This window comes from Oncorhynchus gorbuscha, linkage group LG11, assembly GCF_021184085.1.
Source record: "Oncorhynchus gorbuscha isolate QuinsamMale2020 ecotype Even-year linkage group LG11, OgorEven_v1.0, whole genome shotgun sequence".
In the NCBI taxonomy this organism is placed as follows: domain Eukaryota; kingdom Metazoa; phylum Chordata; class Actinopteri; order Salmoniformes; family Salmonidae; genus Oncorhynchus; species Oncorhynchus gorbuscha.
In genome coordinates, this window is record NC_060183.1 from 15,676,663 (window position 1) to 15,698,650 (window position 21,988).

General features: G+C 40.7%; 1 protein-coding gene across 2 annotated transcripts in view; it reads right to left on the reverse strand.

The window, feature by feature from the left end:
- LOC124048150 (cGMP-dependent protein kinase 1) overlaps nucleotides 1-20,221 on the reverse strand; it is a 78,728-nt gene extending 58,507 nt beyond the window's left edge. For both annotated transcript variants that reach the window (XM_046368630.1, XM_046368629.1), the window contains exons 1-2: nucleotides 20,179-20,221; nucleotides 12,045-12,113 (exon numbers count right to left, since the gene is read on the reverse strand). In XM_046368630.1, coding sequence (XP_046224586.1) covers nucleotides 12,045-12,113; nucleotides 20,179-20,190 — 81 coding nt within the window. In that variant the 5' untranslated portion in view covers nucleotides 20,191-20,221. The remainder of the gene's footprint in view (nucleotides 1-12,044; nucleotides 12,114-20,178) is intronic.
- Nucleotides 20,222-21,988: the final 1,767 nt, after the last annotated feature.

Here is a 21,988-nt window from a genome sequence, read left to right on the forward strand (position 1 = left end):
CACACTGCTCGCACGCGCCAACGAGCGTCTGCGTTGCCAAGTGTTAAAATAGAAGTCAGTTCTATTTGTGACGCTGAACGCTGAACATGGTGCAAGTCCTGCCTCTCCCATCTCCTCATTGGTTTATAGAAGCATATAAGTGCCATCTCCTCATTGGTTGTACCCATGTGGATGATTGAAAGATGAACTGAGGTCGGTCGGTTGGTTGTGGTAATACACCTTATTATGAAAGTTAGATGCCATTCGCCGTATAAAGTCCAAAGAAGAAAAAGCCTGGGAGGAGGAGAGACGACTGGAAACGATTCGGTTGACCGTTTTATGTGTGGACTACTTGTCGGAGTAGAGGACCTTGTGCATTTCAGGTAAAATAACATCTCAACGTTTATATCCCAGGACAAATTCAGCTCGCAACAGCAAGCTAGATAACTAAATGCTCAGGGCGGGGTTCAGACCCAGGGTCGAGCTTAATGGTGAGCTTGGATGGTACAATGGTGTTGAAGGCTGAGCTTTAGTCCATGAACAGAATTCTTACATAGGTATTCCTCTTGTCCAGATGGGATAGGGCTGTGTGCAGTGAGATGGCGATTGCATTGTCTGTGGCTCTATTGGGGCGGTATGCAAATTGAAGTGGGTCTAGGGTGTCAGGTAAGGAAGAGGTGATATGATCCTTAACTAGCCTCTCAAAGCACTTCATGATGACAGAAGTGAGTGCTATGGGGCGATAGTAATTTAGTTCAGTTACCTTTGCTTTCTTTGGTACAGGAACAATAGTGGACATCTTGAAGCAAGTGGGGACAGCAGACTGGGATAGTGAGAGAATGAATATGTCCGTAAACACTCCAGCCAGCTGGTCTGTGCATGCTCTGAGGATGCGGCTAGGGATACCGTCTGGTCCGACGGCCTTGCGAGGATTAACATGCTTAAATGTCTTACGTCGGCCACATAGAAGAAGACCCCACAGTCCTTGGTAGTGGGCCACGTCGGTGGCACTGTGTTATCCTAAAAACTGGTGAAGAAGGTGTTTAGCTTATCCGGAAGCAAGACGTCGGTGTCCGCGACGTGACTGGTTTTCCCTTTGTAGTCCGTGATTGTCTGTAGACACTTCCACATACTTCTCGTGTCTGACCCGTTGAATTGCGACTCCACTTTGTCTCTGTACTGACATTGTGCCTGTTTGATTGACTTACGGAGGGAATAACTACAGTGTTTGTTTTCGTCCATATTCACGGTGTCCTTGCCATGGTTAAATGCAGTGATTTGAGGGCCTCCCGGGTGGTGCAGTGGTTAAGGGCGCTGTACTGCAGCGCCAGCTGTGCCACCAGAGACTCTGGGTTCGCGCCCAGGCTCTGTCGTAAACCGGCCGTGGCCGGGAGGTCTGTGGGGCGACGCACAATTGGCCTAGCGTTGTCCGGGTTAGGGAGGGCTTGGCCGGTAGGGATATCCTTTTCTCATCGCGCACCAGCGACTCCTGTGGCGGGCCGGGCGCAGTGCACATTAACCAATGTTGCCAGGTGTACGGTGTTTCCTCCGACACATTGGTGCGGCTGGTTGGATGCGCGCTGTGTTAAGAAGCAGTGAGGCTTGGTTGGGTTGTGTATCGGAGGACGCATGACTTTCAACCTTCGTCTCTCCCGAGCCCGTACGGGAGTTGTAGCAATGAGGAAAGATTTTTTTTTAAAAGCACTTTCAGTTGTGCCAAGCTACAGTAGTAGCGTCATGACCAAGAAGACTCGAGGCTGTGATTGCTGTCATCAAGCTCGAGACCCTGGGTCTCGACCCCGCCCTGTGCAACTGGGTACTGGACTTCCTGACGGGCCGCCCCCAGGTGGTGAGGGTAGGCAAAACATCTCCTGCTGATCCTAAACACGGGGGCCCCACAAGGGTGCGTTCTGAGCCCTTCCTTTCCCTGTTCACCCACGACTTTCCAACTCAATCATCAAGTTTGACACAACAGTGGTAGGCTTGATTACCAAAAATAACGGCCTACAGGAAGGAGGTGAGGGTCCTTAGTGTGGTGTCAGGAAAATAACCTCACACTCAACGTCAACAAAACTAAGGAGATGATTGTGGACTTCAGGAAACAGCAGAGGGAACACCCCCTATCCACATCGATGGAACAGTAGTGGAGAGGGTAGCTAGTTTTAAGTTCCTCTAATGGCATACACATCACAGACAAACTGAATTGGTCCACCAATCACACTGACAGCATGTGTGAAGAATGCGCAGCAGCGCTTAACAAAAAGTTGCCCTATTCAACCTCAGGAGGCTGAAGAAATTCGGCTTGTCACCAAAAGCACTCACAAACTTCTACAGATGCACAATCGAGAGCATCCTGGCGGGCTGTATCACCGCCTGGTACGGCAACTGCTCCGCCCTCAACCTAAGGCTCTCAGAGGGTAGTGAGGACTGCACAACGCATCACCGGGGGCAAACTACCTGCCCTCCAGGACACCTACACCACCCGTTGTTACAGGAAGGCCATAAAGATCATCAAGGACATCAACCATGGGAACCACTGCCTGTTCACCCCGCTATCATCCAGAAGGCGAGGTCAGTACAGGTGCATCAAAGCTGGGACCTGAGAGACTGAAAAACAGCTTCTATCTCAAGGCCATCAGACTGTTAAACAGCCACCACTAACACTGAGTGGCTGCTGCCAACACACTGTCATTGACACTGACCCAACTCCAGCCATTTTAATAATGGGAATTGATGGGAAATGATGTAAATATATCACTAGCCACTTTAAACAATGCTACCTTATATAATGTTACTTACCCTACATTATTCATCTCATATGCATATGTATATACTGTACTCTACATCATCGACTGCATCCTTATGTAACACATGTATCACTAGCCACTTTAACTATGCCACTTTGTTTACTTTGTCTACACACTCATCTCATATGTATATACTGTACTCGATACCATCTACTGTATGCTGCTCTGTACCATCACTCATTCATATATCCTTATGTACATGTTCCTTATCCCCTTACACTGTGTATAAGACAGTAGTTTTGGAATTGTTAGTTAGATTACTTGTTGGTTATCACTGCATTGTCGGAACTAGAAGCACAAGCATTTCGCTACACTCGCATTAACATCTGCTAACCATGTGTATGTGACAAATAAAATTTGATTTGATTTGATTTGATTTGATTGCTGTCAAAGTAGCTTCAACAATGTACTGAGTAAAGGGTCTGAATCCTAAACACGTAAATGTGTTATTTCTGTTTTTTATTTGTAATATATTTCCAAAAATAAAATAAAAAACAGTTTGTCATTATGTGTAGAAAAAAAGGAAAGAGGGGGAAAAAAACTATTTAGTCCATTTTAGAATAAGGCTGTAACGTAACAAAATGTGGAAAAAGTCAAGGGGTCTGAATACTTTCTGAATGCACTGTATCTAATAGAACTCAGAGGGTTTTCTTAAATGTAAGCTTCTCTAATGTCATATATGTCAAGTGTGGTGTACCACAGGGCAGTTCTCTAGGCCCTCTACTCTTTTCTACTTTTACCAATGACCTACCACTGGCATTAAACAAAGCATGTGTGTCCATGTATGCTGATGACTCAACCATATACGCATCAGCAACCACAGCTAATGAATTCACTTGAAACGCTTAACAAAGAGTTGCAGTCTGTTTTGGAATGGGTAGCTAATAATAAACTGGTCCTGAACATATCTAAACCTAAGAGCATTGTATTTGGTACAAATCATTCCCTAAGTTCTAGACCTGAGCTGAATCTGGTAATGGATGGTGTGGCTGTTGACCAAGTTGAGGAGACTAAATTACTTGGTGCTACCTTAGATTGTAAACTGTCATGGTCAAAACATATAGATTCAATGGTTGTAAAGATGGGGAGCAGTCTGTCCATATTAAAGAGATGCTCTTTTTTTGACACCACACTCCACAAAGCAAGTCCTGCAGGCTCTAGTTTGATCTTATCTTGATTATTGTCCAGTCATATGGTCAAGTGCTGCAAAGACAGACCTAGATAAGCTGCTCTTCATTGTAATCAGAGGGATAATATTAACACTATACATGCCAGTCTCTCTTGGCTAAGAGTTGAGGAAAGACTGACTGCGTCACTTCTTTTTTTATAAGAAACATTGTGTTGGAAATTCCAAATGGTTTGCATAGTCAACTTACACACAGCACTAACACGCACACTTCCCCCACCAGACATGGTCCTTCTGTAGCTCAGTTGGTAGTACATGGCGTATTATACAGAGCCAGTGAGTTCATGGAACCCCTTCCATCTTATATAATGTATGCAGAGACATGACTGGAAGTCCCTTCCATCTTATAAAAGTATTATGCAGAAATGAGTTCATGGAACTCCCTTATTATATATTATTATTATTATTATATTATTATTATTATTATTATTATTATATATTATTAGTTCATGGAATCCCTTCCATCTTATATTATATTATTATTACAGAGCCACCAGGGGTCTTTTCACAGTCCCCAGGTCCAGTACAAACTCAAGTACACAGTATTATACAGAGACATGAGTTCATGGAACTCCCTTCCATCTTATATACAGTATTATACAGAGACATGAGTTCATGGAACTCCCTTCCATCTTATACACAGTATTATACAGAGACATGAGTTCATGGAACTCCCTTCCATCTTATATACAGTATTATACAGAGACATGAGTTCATGGAACTCCCTTCCATCTTATATACAGTATTATACAGAGACATGAGTTCATGGAACTCCCTTCCATCTTATATACAGTATTATACAGAGACATGAGTTCATGGAACTCCCTTCCATCTTATATACAGTATTATACAGAGACATGAGTTCATGGAACTCCCTTCCATCTTATATACAGTATTATACAGAGACATGAGTTCATGGAACTCCCTTCCATCTTATATACAGTATTATACAGAGACATGAGTTCATGGAACTCCCTTCCATCTTATATACAGTATTATACAGAGACATGAGTTCATGGAACTCCCTTCCATCTTATATACAGTATTATACAGAGACATGAGTTCATGGAACTCCCTTCCATCTTATATACAGTATTATACAGAGACATGAGTTCATGGAACTCCCTTCCATCTTATATACAGTATTATACAGAGACATGAGTTCATGGAACTCCCTTCCATCTTATATACAGTATTATACAGAGACATGAGTTCATGGAACTCCCTTCCATCTTATATACAGTATTATACAGAGACATGAGTTCATGGAACTCCCTTCCATCTTATATACAGTATTATACAGAGACATGAGTTCATGGAACTCCCTTCCATCTTATATACAGTATTATACAGAGACATGAGTTCATGGAACTCCCTTCCATCTTATATACAGTATTATACAGAGACATGAGTTCATGGAACTCCCTTCCATCTTATATACAGTATTATACAGAGACATGAGTTCATGGAACTCCCTTCCATCTTATATACAGTATTATACAGAGACATGAGTTCATGGAACTCCCTTCCATCTTATATACAGTATTATACAGAGACATGAGTTCATGGAACTCCCTTCCATCTTATATACAGTATTATACAGAGACATGAGTTCATGGAACTCCCTTCCATCTTATATAGTGTAAGTGAACAGCAAACCTGGTCTCAATAAACAAATAAAATAACACCAAACACAGCACAACGCCTCTCCCTCATGTGACCTTCTTGTTGTGTGTGTGTACTGGCACGTATGTGTAACTCATAGATGCACACACACCCTACATGTTCATGTTTTTAAATGTATGGAAATTGTAAAGTCTTTTGTCTGTAATGTATTTCTCGTTTTGTGTCAGACCCCAGTAAGACTAGATGTCGCGAACGGCGATCTTAATAAATCAAATCATATCCCTCCCTCCAACTGCTCAGATCTGGTCAGAGAGAAAGAGGGCGAGCAATTTTGACATCTGATGCTGGGGAATGAGTAAATAAACTTGAAGCCTTTTAATTTCATGTTTTGCTAATTTAATAATAATATAATATTACTATATTACATATTCTACATGTCATTTATGTTGTCATTCATTCTCCCCTGACCGCTACCCCCTATTGTGTAGCAGTGAGCTGTTCTAAAGGACCAATCAGGGGCGACCCTCACAGGATCCCATCCTGCCACTTCACTGAGCAGCAGCAGCCCAGGTTCAGGTCCGTCAGGTTTCAGTGTTCCAGCCACAACGTATCAAATGACCTGCTTTTATTCCCCACTGTTTGGTTTTTCAGAGTGGCAGGAAGGCAACCGAACCTCTGTGCAGGCGGCACTACATTAACATTAGCTCCACCAAACTTGGACTTTGGTGGAGGGAGTAATGAAACACAATAGGGATGTTTTTTTAAATGAAAAAGTACTAAAGTACATTAGCCATGATAAATAGGTCTGATGTAAAAGTAGATGTATATAATACGTCACAGATCAATACTACCAGGTTTTTATTGATTGACGGCAGCTGACAGCTTTGACTTTCATGTCAAAGTTGGGTACATCAAGAAGACATAGATCAACATGAGCTGGAAGCCTGGCCCCCAGATTCATTTAAAATAGACAGCAGAACCATTTCAATAAAGATGGAGCAAAGCAGAGGGTCATGAATCGGAAATGAGATTCCATGGTATAATGGGCAGGCTTATCAAGGGGAAATTACGGCCTGTACTGTACTGTATGTAGCATCACTATGCATCAAATCATAAATAAATGGTATTCAAAGAGTAAATCCAATTTCTAATCATCTATAATCAACGATGATTGACAGGTTGCGGGGGGGATTTGTTTTTTTTCATTCCTCTCACTCTCTCAGCCTGAGACTATCGATTGGTAATAGCTGCTTAATTCTCCTCCTTCTCTTTCCATATTTGAGGACACAGCAGCTTGTGAGGATCGCAGAACACGACGGGAGTCGAGACAAGTCGTCCCACACATTAACGCAACCCTCACACATCAGCTGGAAAACAGTGAACTCTTGACATGCTCTGCTCTGCTCCGTATGGGCCAGAACAGACAGTGTGGGAACGGGGAACGTCTGGAATTAAAAATAAACCTCTACTCCCAACCCAACCGCTGCCTGCCTAGTCACACATCCATAGTAGGATCTTGTAGGTTTGATACCACCACGAGTAATACCGGCAATGCTTACATTCTTTATTCTTTACCAGGACTGTATGTTCCTCCTGCTCTGGAATGACTGTAAGTGACACTAAACAAACACAGCTCACCGATTGACTTTTAGAGAGTAAAGAGTGTTTATGCGAGTCAGTATTTATTTACCTGACAGGCTGGTCAGGGAGGAACAGTCATCATCAGTAGCTAAGGTGAGCTATCTTTCAACAGCTCTTTCAAAGTTTCTTCCTGTGCTTTAGTTTATTTTTAGGCCTGGGAGAAAATGTCACTGTTATTCATTGAAGCTGCATGGGGGAAAAATCCATTAAGATGGAGAAGAAAGAAAAAAAATGGCTAGTTTAAAGGGAAACTTTTGGGCTGACACAGACTTTGTTTTTTCTTTCTCCCAAATTGAAACATACCACCTGTGTCATGAGCGGTTTCTGCCAAGGAATGGGCATTTACAATGAGTAGAAGACAGATATGTGTCCCTATAAACTACACAGCATGAATAGTGAACATAACATCATAACACCTTTTGAATCTCACTTTAAAGATGAATTGAGCATTGATGAAAGTGAACTTGTCAGACAATTCTTCTGTTCATTATGAAAGGTGTCTAGAAATTCAAACAGTAGTGGTGGAGTTGTAATGGGTATTTCTCGCCATGTATTTGGCAAATCAGTAAAGGAAAGGCATGGTTGAAGTACGATGATGAAAAGGTGCCCCCACAGACGCAGAGAATTCTGCTACACAACACTGAATTACTTCTTTACTTCGTGGCATTACTCATCTACCACTTTGTACAGAGACTTACACTAATCACTTCCTTTCTTACATGGGGCACCCCTATCTCATTTGGTTTCCATGTGGAAAGAGAACCCAAGACCTACTCTTCTGTTCTGTCATACAGAGCCTGTTAGCTGATATGGTTGGTGAGTTTGGTACCCTGCCCAGCAGTGCTTGACTTGGGAAGGAGCACACTGGAGTAGAGTACCAGCACCTCAGAATGTTTTACTGCTTAAGCTCCTGGACCTCTAATAGGACGTACACTGTATTCAGAAAGTATTCAGACCAATGGACTATTTCCACATTTTGTAGCCTTATTCTAAAATGGATAATCTCATCAATCTACACACAACACCCCACAATGACAAAACAAAAATAGTTTTTTAAATGTTTGCAAATGTAAAAAAAATATATATATATATAATATATATAATATATATATATATATATATATATATATATATATATATATATAATATATATATATATATATATATATATATATATATATATATACATATATACACATACATAAGTATTCAGACCCTTTACTCAGTACTCAGTACTTTTGTTGAAGCACCTTTGGCAGCAATTACAGCATCGAGTCTTCTTGGATATGATGCTACAAGCTTTTCACACCTGTATCTGTGGAGTTTCTCACATTCTTCTCTGCAGACCCTCTCAAGCTCTGTCAGGTTGGATGGGGAGTGTCACTGCACAGCTATTTTCACATCTCTCCAGAGATGTTTGATCGGGTTCAAGTTCGGGCTCTGGCTGGTTTGTTACTATGGGATATTGTGCGTAGATTAATGAGGAATTGTTTTTATTTAACCCATTTTAGAATAAGGCTGTAACGTAACAAGACGTGGAAAAAGTCAAGGGGTCTGAATACTTACCGAATGCACTGTACCTAAACTCATAAGTACGGTGGAGCTCCTGTATCTAAATATAAACACCACCGACAACCAAAATGAGTACCGGCACCTATTTCAGTCCAAGTCAAACACTGATGCCCAGTCATCCTTTGCCATAGCAACCACGCCGCAGGGTTCTGTCAAAGTTTTTTTAAATTGTGTCTGTCACCACACTATGCTGTTATTTTACACTGACTGAAGCGTGAAGACAAAGTAAGAAACAAACTGATGCCATTTGAAAAAAAATCTATATGTGAGCATATACTGGCCAGAAACCACACCGTAATAATAAATATAACGCTACATGGGACTTATATAGTGGTTTTCAAGTCACTTTACAATTGTAGAAACGAAACAAACAGATGAAAACAAGACCACAACAGGAAGAAACACAACATGAAACAAAGAAACGGGGAGGGACTTAAGAAGGTAAAAGAGTGGGATGTTCTAGTGTATGAATCAGCAAGCAGGTGTGTGTGGGTGTGTGTGAGAGAGAGAGAGAGAGAGAGAGTGTGTGGGAGAGAGGGTGTGTGTGGGGGGGGGGGGGGTGGTCCAGAACTTTGGAGGAATACCATGAGACTCCAGTGTTTTAAAGTAGATTCTCCTGTAATCATGGAGGAAATCCTGAGTGTTCTCCCTATAGATATCTCACAGGAGTCCTTATCCCACACTGCAAGGCTGTAGGAGATTGTTCCATAACCCAGCCACTTGAGAAGCCTCCATGGCACGTCTTTCGAGGAAAACATTACTACTTGAATGCATAAGTATTAGTCGTATGCCCCGACTACACACACACAGTCCTTTGTATGCAAACATCTTCACTGCTTTTTACCTGATATGATGACTGACAGTAGTAATGAGATAAATCTCTCTGAGGTTTAAACGAAATGCCATGCGCCACAGATGTTGTTGTCAAGTTGGGTTTCGCTGAGGTTCCTAATGTTCTCGTCCGTGACCTGCACTACTGGGTTTCCTCATTCAAATCCTGTTAGTGCAGTAGTTCCTTATTATTTTAGGGTACACTGAAGCTAAACACTACTGTAGTTAGTCAGAGGCAAAAAACACAGAAAATCACTGCACAGTTACAAATGGTAAGAAATGGACAAATGGCTATTTGTGAGAAAGGGGTGACATTTGGGTGAGGAGATTGTCTGTGTTGTGTCGTTCCATGGTGAGGCTGCATAAAGTCTGATCGATTCCAGCGTCTTCTGGCGATGTATACAGGTAGGTACACACATAATCACACACACACGCACGACTGCACGCACACACACATGCACGACGGCATGCACACACACACGCGCGCACGACTGCACGCACACACACACACGCACGACTGCATGCACACACACACACGCACGACTGCACGCACACACACACGCACGACTGCATGCACACACACACGCACGACTGCACGCACACACACACACGCACGACTGCACGCACACACACACACACACGACTGCACACACACACACACACACACGCACGACTGCACGCACACACACACACGCACGACTGCACGCACACACAACACACGCGAACAACATGCAAAGACACATCGGCAGTGATCTCACCTACACCACACTGAATGGCAGCATATTTATCGTCAGCCCCCTTTGGAGCACCCTTCAACTGTTTGAACATTCTGTGTTTTCCCTCGTGTTTTATTTCAGTCATTCAGCGAACAGATCCAGACTGATAGTGTCTTGGTAGTCAGTGGGGCATTCTGGGTCTGAGCATAGAAATAAAACACGAGTTCTAGTTTTATTCATCTGAAACTATACGGCTCTATGGATTGGATTTGGTGGGATGTGACCCAATACTGTTTCATCAGATGAATCATAACTAAGACGTATGTTTTCCCTTTGCATGTTATTCTATTATTACTCTGTAAGGGGTTAAAGAAGTCAGGTTGACTCAGAAGCAGCAGTTGGAGCCAATGAAAACTGAGGCCAACGCATTAAAAAACAAAACATGGTTTGATATATAGGCTGGTTGAGGAATAAGGATGTGTGTTCTTAAAAATGGAGCTAATCCTCTATTGATTCCATAGATTAAAATAACCATGAAATAATGTATTTGATTCCTTTGTGATTTTTTTTGTGGTCATACTTAACTTGACTGCGAAGGAGAAAGTCTGCCGCAAATGATATTGTTCTCGTTTTAATGACCAAATGTTCTTTGGAAACCAGTTATACTGGAGGTCAAGTCATCTAGTTAACTTGGAACAGCAGAGAGATTCTTGCTGGAAATAAACAAGCATAAAGATTTAGGAGGTGAAGGACTGTAGAGACTTGATTTAATATGTCCTTGTTTCTCAAGTGATCCTAAGGACCCCCCCCCCCCGTTCCACCGTTTTGGGAAACATCTGCATGCCAATGAATAGTAAGACGATTAGTCAATCTGCTCTGAGGATGGTCCCTCTCACTCATGAACCACAAAGTAGACACTGTCTATTGTAATATTCTGATCAGGGCCAGAATGGTTTTCCTGACCATGTGACGAGACTAGGAATACTTCTGGACGCTGGTTATAGTCTAGTTTACAGTTATTCTCAGTCATGTCATGTGGTCATGAAAATCTCTCGAGTCTCGCCTCGGAGGCAGAACTGAGAGATTTCCGCTAGATCGGCCAACTGCAAAGTCCAAATTGGCTATAAAATGTATGGACTTAATTTAAGGTTAGGGTTAGGCATTAGGGTTAGCAATGTGGTTAAGGTTAAGGTTATGGTTAGGTTTAAAATCAGATTGTATGACTTTGTGGCTGTGCCAGATAGTGACCACACTGCAGAGCTGCCTTCAGAACAAGATGCATGATGAAAAAAACGCCAATTCTGAGACTGTATTGCAGGCAGAGTTACCTCAGACGTTGTCGCAGTGAGTTTTACCTCAGGTTGTGTCTGGTGAGTTATTGACTACAGATAACAACTCAAATCAATTAAAATGGCTCTGTCAGACCAGGACAGGAGACCTGAAATGCACTTCCACTACTATGAAGACTGCAATGACTACAAATTGCAGCTTAGTTACATTTCCAGAGAAACCTATTTTAAAATGTGAATACCCACAGTATAATAATCATTACGATTTATCAAGGCAATCAACTCTTCATCATGTAATGATATGGTTCATAATTTGTCATAATCAGCACCCATTGCCACAACCCTTTTAAATCGAGGTAACTTCGCTAAGTTCCACCAGGACACTTAGGAAACTCACCTCTTCCATCACGTCAGCAAGCTTGCTTAGTATTTCTTCTGAAAGGCCTTGGAATGTTGGAACACTGTTGGGGAGAGGTAGAGAGTGAGAGTTAGCTGTTTTGGAGCCTTCAGACACCAAGGCGAAGCCAACAGTTCATGCTGTTCCTGGCTGGTTGACTGTACTAGGTACTGTGGAGCTTCATAACTTGCAAAGCATCGCCCAGCACAGCGATAAACACTGTTTATTCACATAAATCACACATCGTCAGTATTCTCTCTGTTTTCTGTCATTCTGCTATCTATATCAGTAAGTAAGCCAAAATACACAATGCACTAGCAGAGCAGGTATGCAGCATTTATGTAAAAAACAGCACAGCAAGTTGCATGACAGAGTGGAGTCTGTATGACTGATTACAGGGAGGGAGAAAAAACACCAGGGAAAAACCACATCATGTACGTACATAGACACAGCTGTGGCAGCACCCTTATGGAAAAACCACATCCCATTTCACGCGATCACATATGATTACATGTGAGAGCACATGTGAGAACATGATCTCATGTGAAATTAATGTGAAATAAAAATGACAACATGGGGATGCAGTATTTCAACACGTGATAACATGAAATTACATTTGAGCACATGTGAAAGCCGAGTTATAAAATGTTGTTTAGAATACTTTACTTTAAAAAGCAACTATTTACATTAATTCAATGTAAACAGTCATGGTCCCCTTCAGATTTTGTCTACTTCCCAGTTGGTTCCAGGGATATTTTTAGTTGTTCTCAGAATGTTTAGCTTTGGTGAAAACACAGTAAATGTCCAACTAACTACTGTATTTCTACAGCTAAACAAAGGTGTTAATGGACAACATACTGAATACTTTGGATTCAACCTCAATTGGGATTTGAACTCATAACCTCTTAATTTCTAGCAACTTGAAGTTCTTGCCAAACCACCAGGTCTATGGACATCGTGGAGATTGGCTATATATTTATTGTCAAGAACACATTTCTGCACTTTGCCTAAAGTTGCAGTAAAAATCAGGTAAATATATACAACAACTTGAAGGTGTTATTTCTATAAAATGACAGTATGCTGCTGTATTCTGATTTCAATTACGGTAAAATCTTGTATAGTAAATAACATTTTGATGGGATTGAACTAATAACCCCTGGCTCACTACCAACCTGTAATGTCCTGTTACAGTGCAGCTACACCACCAGATCCATGAGTGGAAAAGAGATATGGCCACAGACTTATTGGCAAGAGCGGATCTGCACTTTGGTCAAAGCTGCCCAGAATCAAGTAAATAACTGTACAATTGTCACCACCAATGTAACAACGTAAAACTAGCAGTGCCCAAAGACACTTGATTTAAAGTATACAATAATTATTTGGGGTTAGAATTTGCAACCACTTGGTTGGGAGAGCATCAATGTTGCTGCAGCGCTTCCAGGTTCAAACTAATTGCTTGGAACTATACTGAACAAAACTATAAATGCAACAACTTCAAAACTGTTACCGAGTTACAGTTCATATGGGGCCGGTTGAACGTACTGAAATGAACACTCAAGAGCTGCACTGTTTAGATGCCAATTCCAAGTTCCCTTAAAACTTGAGTCATCTGTGTGACAAAACTGCACATTTTAGAATGGCCTTTTATTGTCCCCAGCACAAGGTGCACCTGTGTAATAATCATATTGTTTAATCAGCTTCTTGATATGCCACACCTGTCAGGTGGCAAAGGAGAAATTCTCACTAACGGATGTAAACAAATTTGTGCACAAAATTTGAGAGAAATAAGCATTTTGTGCATATGGAAAATGTCTGGGATATTTTATTTCAGCTCATGAAACATGGGACCAACACTTTACTTTGCGTTTATATTTTTGTAGCACACTCTTAATAAAAAATAAGAGTATGGTTGGGGTACAGTGTTGTTCCCTGGGGTACAAAATTGTCAAAGGTACACTAAACAGCTACACATATAAACTCACATGGTCCAGTTCAGTACCTGTAGATATATAGAGATTTTTCTACCCAATATATGGAGATTTTTCTACCCAATATTTTAAATATAAGGTACGATCATCACTGCATTTTAAAATATCCAGTGCCTTTAGAAAGTATTCAAACCTCTTGACTTTTTGCACTTTGTTACATTACAGCCTTATTCTAGAATGTATTAAATCAGTTTTTTTCCTCATCAATCTTCTCACAATACGCGATAATAAAAAAGCAAAAACAGGTTTTCAGAAATGTTTGCCAATTACTGGGAAATGCACTAAAACCCACTTGCAACCAGTTGATAGCCAGTTATTGGAAGTTAAACATTAACTTCCTGTGAACCAGCTCCCATTAAGCTTTTGGAATATGCACAAAAACCTCTAAACAGTGCAGCTCTTGCGGGTCACAACTGCTTACTAAAATTGCAAAACTGACAGTGTCAAAAGAGATGCTCAACCTTCTTTAACATAACCATAAAAGCACTTAAACATCTTCAACATTTCCAATGACAGTTTTAGACCATGCCCCAAAATATGCTAATGAGTCCCTGCCAGCACATTGCCTCCACCTACATTTCAAAGTGCAGTAATGATACCTAATCCTGCATTCTTAACCAAGTGGGGAGTGGGATTTTACCACATACGCCTGGGAAAAATCCACTTGAACGGCCCTCCAGCTGGTAATTAATAGTGGGGAATGCATCTATCATCCCTGAGCTCTGACTTCTCCCTCATGCTGACCTCTGACACCACCTATTAAGGAAATTACCTCGATAACAGCATTTTCGGCAGTTAAATGTAATAACAAAACATTATTTATGAAAAGCAATCTATTAATATGGTTTTTGAACTCCGTCGTGTGTTTATGGTTGACGCAGCTTGTTGGCCATTCGCCAATTGGCATTTCTCAACGAGTTCAAAGTACATGCAGTAAATGCAAGTGGTATTTACGACTTCACAACTGCTAAATTTCCACCTCCCACATGGTTACGAACGCAGCATTATATGTATATTGGGTAGAAAAATGTACCATTATAATAGATTATGGGCACATGTACCCTAAAATGTACTGATGTGAGTTCCTATGTGTAACTCTGAAGGTTCCTTACCTGTACCTTTGACCTTTTTGTACACCAGGAAACACACCTGTCCAACAGTGTGCACTATTTTGCACATAACAAAAGAGTGCCATCTGCACTGCTATTTTAGTTATCAGTTATTCTGACTATTCTAAATCCCAGATATGGACATGTTGAATAATAATTACTGCATAAATAAACCACAATGTAAGCATGTAGGTCAAAGTGTGTCAAATATGTGAGTTGAAGAAAAAATAAGTTGAAGACTCGTTTTTGTTTGCAGGGCATTACCTGTGAAATCTCATGTGAAAAATTGAATCCACATGTAAAAGCTTATGATTTCACATGTGCAAAACGTGTAATTCAACATTCAAAAGGCACTTGCACATCTGAGCTATCTTTTTTACAGGTGCATCGTAACATGTACAAAACGTGGAAATGTCACGTGAAATCATGTGATTTTCCAAACAATTATTGTCTGTCTTAAACCCCCTCTCTAACACCAGCATCATCTGAAGTGTGAAAGTGTGTGCAGTAGTCAGTATTAAACCAGTATTAAACCAGTAGTAAGTCAGTATTAAACCAGTAGTAAACCAGTAGTAAGTCAGTATTAAACCAGTAGTAAGTCAGTATTAAACCAGTAGTAAACCAGTAGTAAGTCAGTATTAAACCAGTAGTAAGTCTGTATTAAACCACTAGTAAAAAGTAGTAAGTCAGTAATAAACCAGTATTAAACCAGTTGTAAACCAGTAAGTAGTAAGTCAGTATTAAACCAGTAGTAAGTAAGTATTACACCAGTAGTAAAACAGTAGTAAGCCAGTATTAAACCAGTAGTAAAGTCAATATTAAACCAGTAGTAAGTCAGTATTAAACTAGTAGTAAACCAGTAGTAAGTCAGTAGTAAACCTGTAGTAAGTCAGTAATAAACCAGTCGTAAACCAGTAGTAAACCAGTAGTAAGTCAGTAATAAACCAGTAGTAAACAGTAGTAAGTCAGTAATAAACCAGTCGTAAACAGTAGTAAGTCAGTAATATCCCAGTAGTAAACAGCAGTAAATCAGGATTAAACCAGTAGTAAACCAGTAGTAAATCAGTAGTAAACAGTAGTCAGTATTAAACCAGTAGTAAACCAGTAGTAAGTCAGTAATAAACCAGTAGTAAACCAGTAGTAAGTCAGTATTAAACCAGTAGTAAGTCAGTATTAAACCAGTAGTAAACAGCAGTAAATCAGGATTAAACCAGTAGTAAATCAGTAGTAAACCTGTAGTAAGTCAGTATTAAACCAGTAGTAAACCAGTAGTAAGTCAGTAGTAAACCTTCAGTAAGTCAGTAATAAACCAGTAGTAAACAGTAGTCAGTATTAAACCAGTAGTAAACCAGTAGAAAGTCAGTAATAAACCAGTAGTAAACAGTAGTAAGTCAGTATTAAACCAGTAGTAAGTCAGTATTAAACCAGTAGTAAACAGTAGTAAGTCAGTAATATCCCAGTAGTAAACCTGTAGTAAGTCAGGATTAAACCAGTAGTAAACCAGTAGTAAATCAGTAGTAAACCTGTAGTAAGTCAGTTTTAAACCAGTAGTAAACAGTAGTAAGTCAGTAATAAACCAGTAGTAAACCAGTAGTAAGTCAGTATTAAACCAGTAGTACGTCAGTATTAAGTCAATATTATAAACCAGTATTAAACCAGTAGTACGCCAGTATTAAACCAGTAGTAAGTCAGTAGTAAGTCAGTATTAAACCAGTAGTAAACCAGTAGTAAACCAGTATTAAACCAGTAGTAAGCCAGTAGTAAGTTAATAGTAAGCCAGTAGCAATTCAGTAGTAAGCCAGTAGTAAGCCTGTAGCAAGCCATGGCTCAGGGTTTGAATTTAAGGTTGGGCCTTAGAGCAGCTGCCAATCATACTAAGCATTTCAGGAAGGAGATGTTTACATACCTCTGGCATGCTCTCTCCTCAGTGAGAGAGACTTCATTCACACACACATTCACGGAAACGCACACACACGAACATGCAGGAACACACACACACACACACACACAAAATCTGGCAGTTTGACAACATCCAAGTTTCTTTGCTACTATGGAACCACTGTAGCTTGTTACCAGGGGAACTACTCCTTCAGAAATATAATTGATGTGTTTGATATTTGACATTATGTATTGAAGATAAGAACTGTCAGAAGCTACTTCTCAAATATTATGACATAAAAGCCATGAACACTTGAGCAAGGCACTAAACCCTAAGTGCTCTTGTTAGTCGCTCTGGTTAAAAGCCTCAAATTACTCATATGTAAACGTGCACCAGCTGGCTGTAGCTGCCAATGCATGGGGAGAAAGGCATCTTACGCTAACACTAAAAGCTGACTTCATCCAAATCAATTTCATCATTTCCTGCGTGTGACATCATCGGGTCCTTGCAATAAAGGGCAACAGCAGGGCCTCCGGGAGGAGAGGTGCTGTCAATGCAACATTCTCCTCGATCTTCCTCGATGATCGATATCAGTAGTGGAGACTGGAGGAAACTCCAGTTCCAACCACTTACACAGTCAATTGAGAAATCACAGAAGGCATGCTAAAGGCTCTGTGTATGCAGATCAGTACTGTACTTGAGGACGTGTGTTGAATGAGTATTTGTGGTCAAACAGATGTTGTGGACTTTCCATCTGAATGACTACAGTTCTTCATTCGGGGGATGACGATGTCCTTTGTTGTTGTTGCGGCATCCTAAGGGTTTGCCTGCTCAGATCCTTTTCTGGAGGAGGCTACTGTATTTCAACATTACCTTCTAGTCAGAGTACACACAAATGGCTCTTATAAGTGTAAATCTATTGGTCTGGCTCATATAAGTGTAAATCTATTGGTCTGGCTCATATAAGTGTAAATCTATTGGTCTGGCTCATATAAGTGTAAAACTATTGGTCTGGCTCATATAAGAGTAAATCTATTGGTCTGGCTCATAGAAGTGTAAATCTATTGGTCTGGCTCATATAAGTGTAAATCTATTGGTCTGGCTCATATAAGTGTAAATCTATTGGTCTGGCTCATATAAGAGTAAATATATTGGTCTGGCTCATAGAAGTGTAAATATATTGGTCTGGCTCATAGAAGTGTAAATCTATTGGTCTGGCTCATATAAGTGTAAATCTATTGGTCTGGCTCATATAAGTGTAAATCTATTGGTTTGGCTCATATAAGTGTAAATCTATTGGTCTGGCTCATATAAGTGTAAATCTATTGGTCTGGCTCATATAAGAGTAAATATATTGGTCTGGCTCATAGAAGTGTAAATATATTGGTCTGGCTCATAGAAGTGTAAATCTATTGGTCTGGCTCATATAAGTGTAAATCTATTGGTCTGGCTCATATAAGTGTAAATCTATTGGTTTGGCTCATATAAGTTTAAATCTATTGGTCTGGCTCATATAAGAGTAAATCTATTGGTCTGGCTCATATAAGTGTAAATCTATTGGTCTGGCTCATATAAGTGTAAATCTATTGGTCTGGCTCATATAAGTGTAAATCTATTGGTCTGGCTCATATAAGAGTAAATATATTGGTCTGGCTCATATAAGTGTAAATCTATCGGTCTGGCTCATATAAGTGTAAATCTATTGGTCTGGCTCATATAAGTGTAAATCTATTGGTCTGGCTCATATAAGTAAATCTATTGGTCTGGCTCATATAAATAAATCTATTGGTCTGGCTCATATAAGTGTAAATCTATTGGTCTGGCTCATATAAGTGTAAATCTTTTGGTCTGGCTCATATAAGAGTAAATCTATTGGTCTGGCTCATATAAGAGTAAATATATTGGTCTGGCTCATATAAGTGTAAATCTATTGGTCTGGCTCATATAAGTGTAAATCTATCGGTCTGGCTCATATAAGTGTAAATCTATTGGTCTGGGACTCATATGAAACAGTGTAAATCTATTGGTCTGGCTGGATTATAAGTGTAAATCTATTGGTCTGGCTTTAATATAAGTGTAAATCTATTGAAGGTCTGGATCCTCATTTGAACATGCATCCAGCAAGTGTCTTTGTTGACATCAGGGACAGGAAAAGGGAAGAGGGGGAAGGTGATTCTGTGACTGTCAGTAAATCGAATGGCATCTTAAGGGATTGGTCTGGCTCATATAAGAGAGGAGCCCACCTCTTTAGTAAATCTATCGGCATGGTCTGGCTCATTATGGAAAAGTGTAAATCTTATTGGTCTGGCTCATATAAGTGTAAATCTTTTGGTCTGGCTTATATAATGACAGTAAATCTATTTTGAAATGTAAATCTAATTCTGGCCGTACACTCATACACTCTTAGAAAAATTGGGGGGAATCTAAAAGAGTAAATATATTGGTCTGGCTCATATAAGTGTAAATCTATTGGTCTGGCTCATATAAGTGTAAATCTATCGGTCTGGCTCATATAAGTGTAAATCTATTGGTCTGGGACGTCAAACGTTTGTTGGCTTTAGAGCAGAAAACCCACTAGTGAACCTACAGTATTATACTTTAGATTAAACACATAAAACAGGTTTTAAGATAGAAATCGTCAGGTCTGAAGCTGAAAAATGAAAAGCTGGATTACACTCAGCTGTGTAAACAGAAAGAGGGCATAGTGTGATGATGATCAATAAACTGGTGCTTTAATATCACCAAGTGGTAATACATTCATTTAGTGTAAAATACCTGAAGAGTCCAATCACCTGATCCTCATTTGAACATGCATCCAGCAAGTGTCTTTGTTGACATCAGGGACAGGAAAAGGGAAGAGGGGGAAGGTGATTCTGTGACTGTCAGAGACTGTCACTCAAACCACATTACCATTCATACCCCATCACTGATGTCTCGAATGGCATCTTAAGATGGAGGTGGAGGACCACCACCACTGATGTCTACCCATGATTAGAGATGTTTACACAGAGACCACCACCAGATGAGATGAGACCAGAGAGACCACCAGATGACCCATGATTAGAGATACCACCACCAGATGACCCATGATTACCATTCAGAGACCACCACTGATGAGGGAGATGATAGAGAGACCACCAGGAGCCCACCCTACCATTTAGAAACTCCATGTATTCGGCATGTTTGATGAGGCCTGTCCTCATCATACCACCACCACTGATGTCTACCCATGATTACCATTCATACCACCACCACTGATGTCTGGAAACACTGGTCTACCCATGTCGATGTCTACCCCATAACTTCACATTAGTGAGGGCTGAGGAAGAGACAACAAAATATACATTAGACCGAGAAAATAATGACTTTTAGATCACAGGATGTTACAGTCTTATATAATGACAGAATATCAACCAAACTGATGACAATATAACCACTGATTTACCCATAACATTTTTGAAATGTAAATCTAATTAAAACCCTGATGTCTACCCATGATTACATTCTACCACCACCACACTCTTAGAAAAAAAGGGGGAATCTAAAAGAGTTATTTGGCTGACCCCATGTACTGTAGAATCCTTTCCACAGAGGATTCTACCTGGAACCCAAAAGGGTTATTCTACCACCACCACTGATGGGACAGATTACCATTCAAGAACCCTGATGTTGGAACCCTGATGTTTTACCTACCAGAGTGTATCATTGTACCCATGATTCACACCAAACTGCTATGCAGATCATCAGTCATACAGATTACCATTCATACCACCACCATGATGCAACTTACCACTGATGGTTAAATCCAAGTCAAGTCATTTGGAACCGGATCAATAATCCTTCATACCACCATCACCGATGTCTACACAGGATTACCATTCATACCACCACCACCAATGTCTACCCATGATTACCATTCATACCACCACCACCAATGTCTACCCATGATTACCATTCATACCACCACCACCGATGTCTACCCATGATTACCATTCATACCACCATGTCCACCCATGATGTCTACCACCACCATGATGTTACCATTACCATACCACCACCACTGATGTCTACCCATGATTACCATTCATACTGATGTCTACCACCACCACCACTGATGTCTACCCATGATTACCATTCATACCACCACATGTCTACCCATGATTACCATTCATACCACCACCACCGATGTCTACCCATGATTACCATTCATACCACCACCCATGTCACTGATGATTACCATTCATACCACCACCACCGATGTCTACCCATGATTACCATTCATACCACCACCATCGATGTCTACCCATGATTACCATTCATACCACCACCACTGATGTCTACCCATGATTACCATTCATGTCTACCCATGATTACCACCACCACCACTGATGTCTACCACAGGATTACCATTCATACCACCACCACCGATGTCTACCCATGATTACCATTCATACCACCACCACCCATGATACCACCACCACCGATATTAAGTCTACCCATGATTACCATTCATACCACCACCAGGATTACCATTCATACCACCACCACTGATGTCTACCCATGATTACCATTACCACCACCACTGATGTCTACCCATGATTACCATTCACCACCACCACTGATGTCTACCCATGATTACCATTCATACCACCACCACCACCACGATGTCTACCCATGTCTGATGTCTACCCATGATTACCATTCATACCACCACCACTGATGTGATTACCATTCATACCACCACCACTGATGTCTACCCATGATTACCATTCATACCACCACCACCGATGTTTACACAGGATTACCATTCATACCACCATCACTGATGTCTACCCATGATTACCATTCATACCACCACCACCACCACTGATGTCTACACAGGATTACCATTCATACCACCATCACTGATGTCTACCCATGATTACCATTCATACCACCACCACAGATGTCTACCCATGATTACCATTC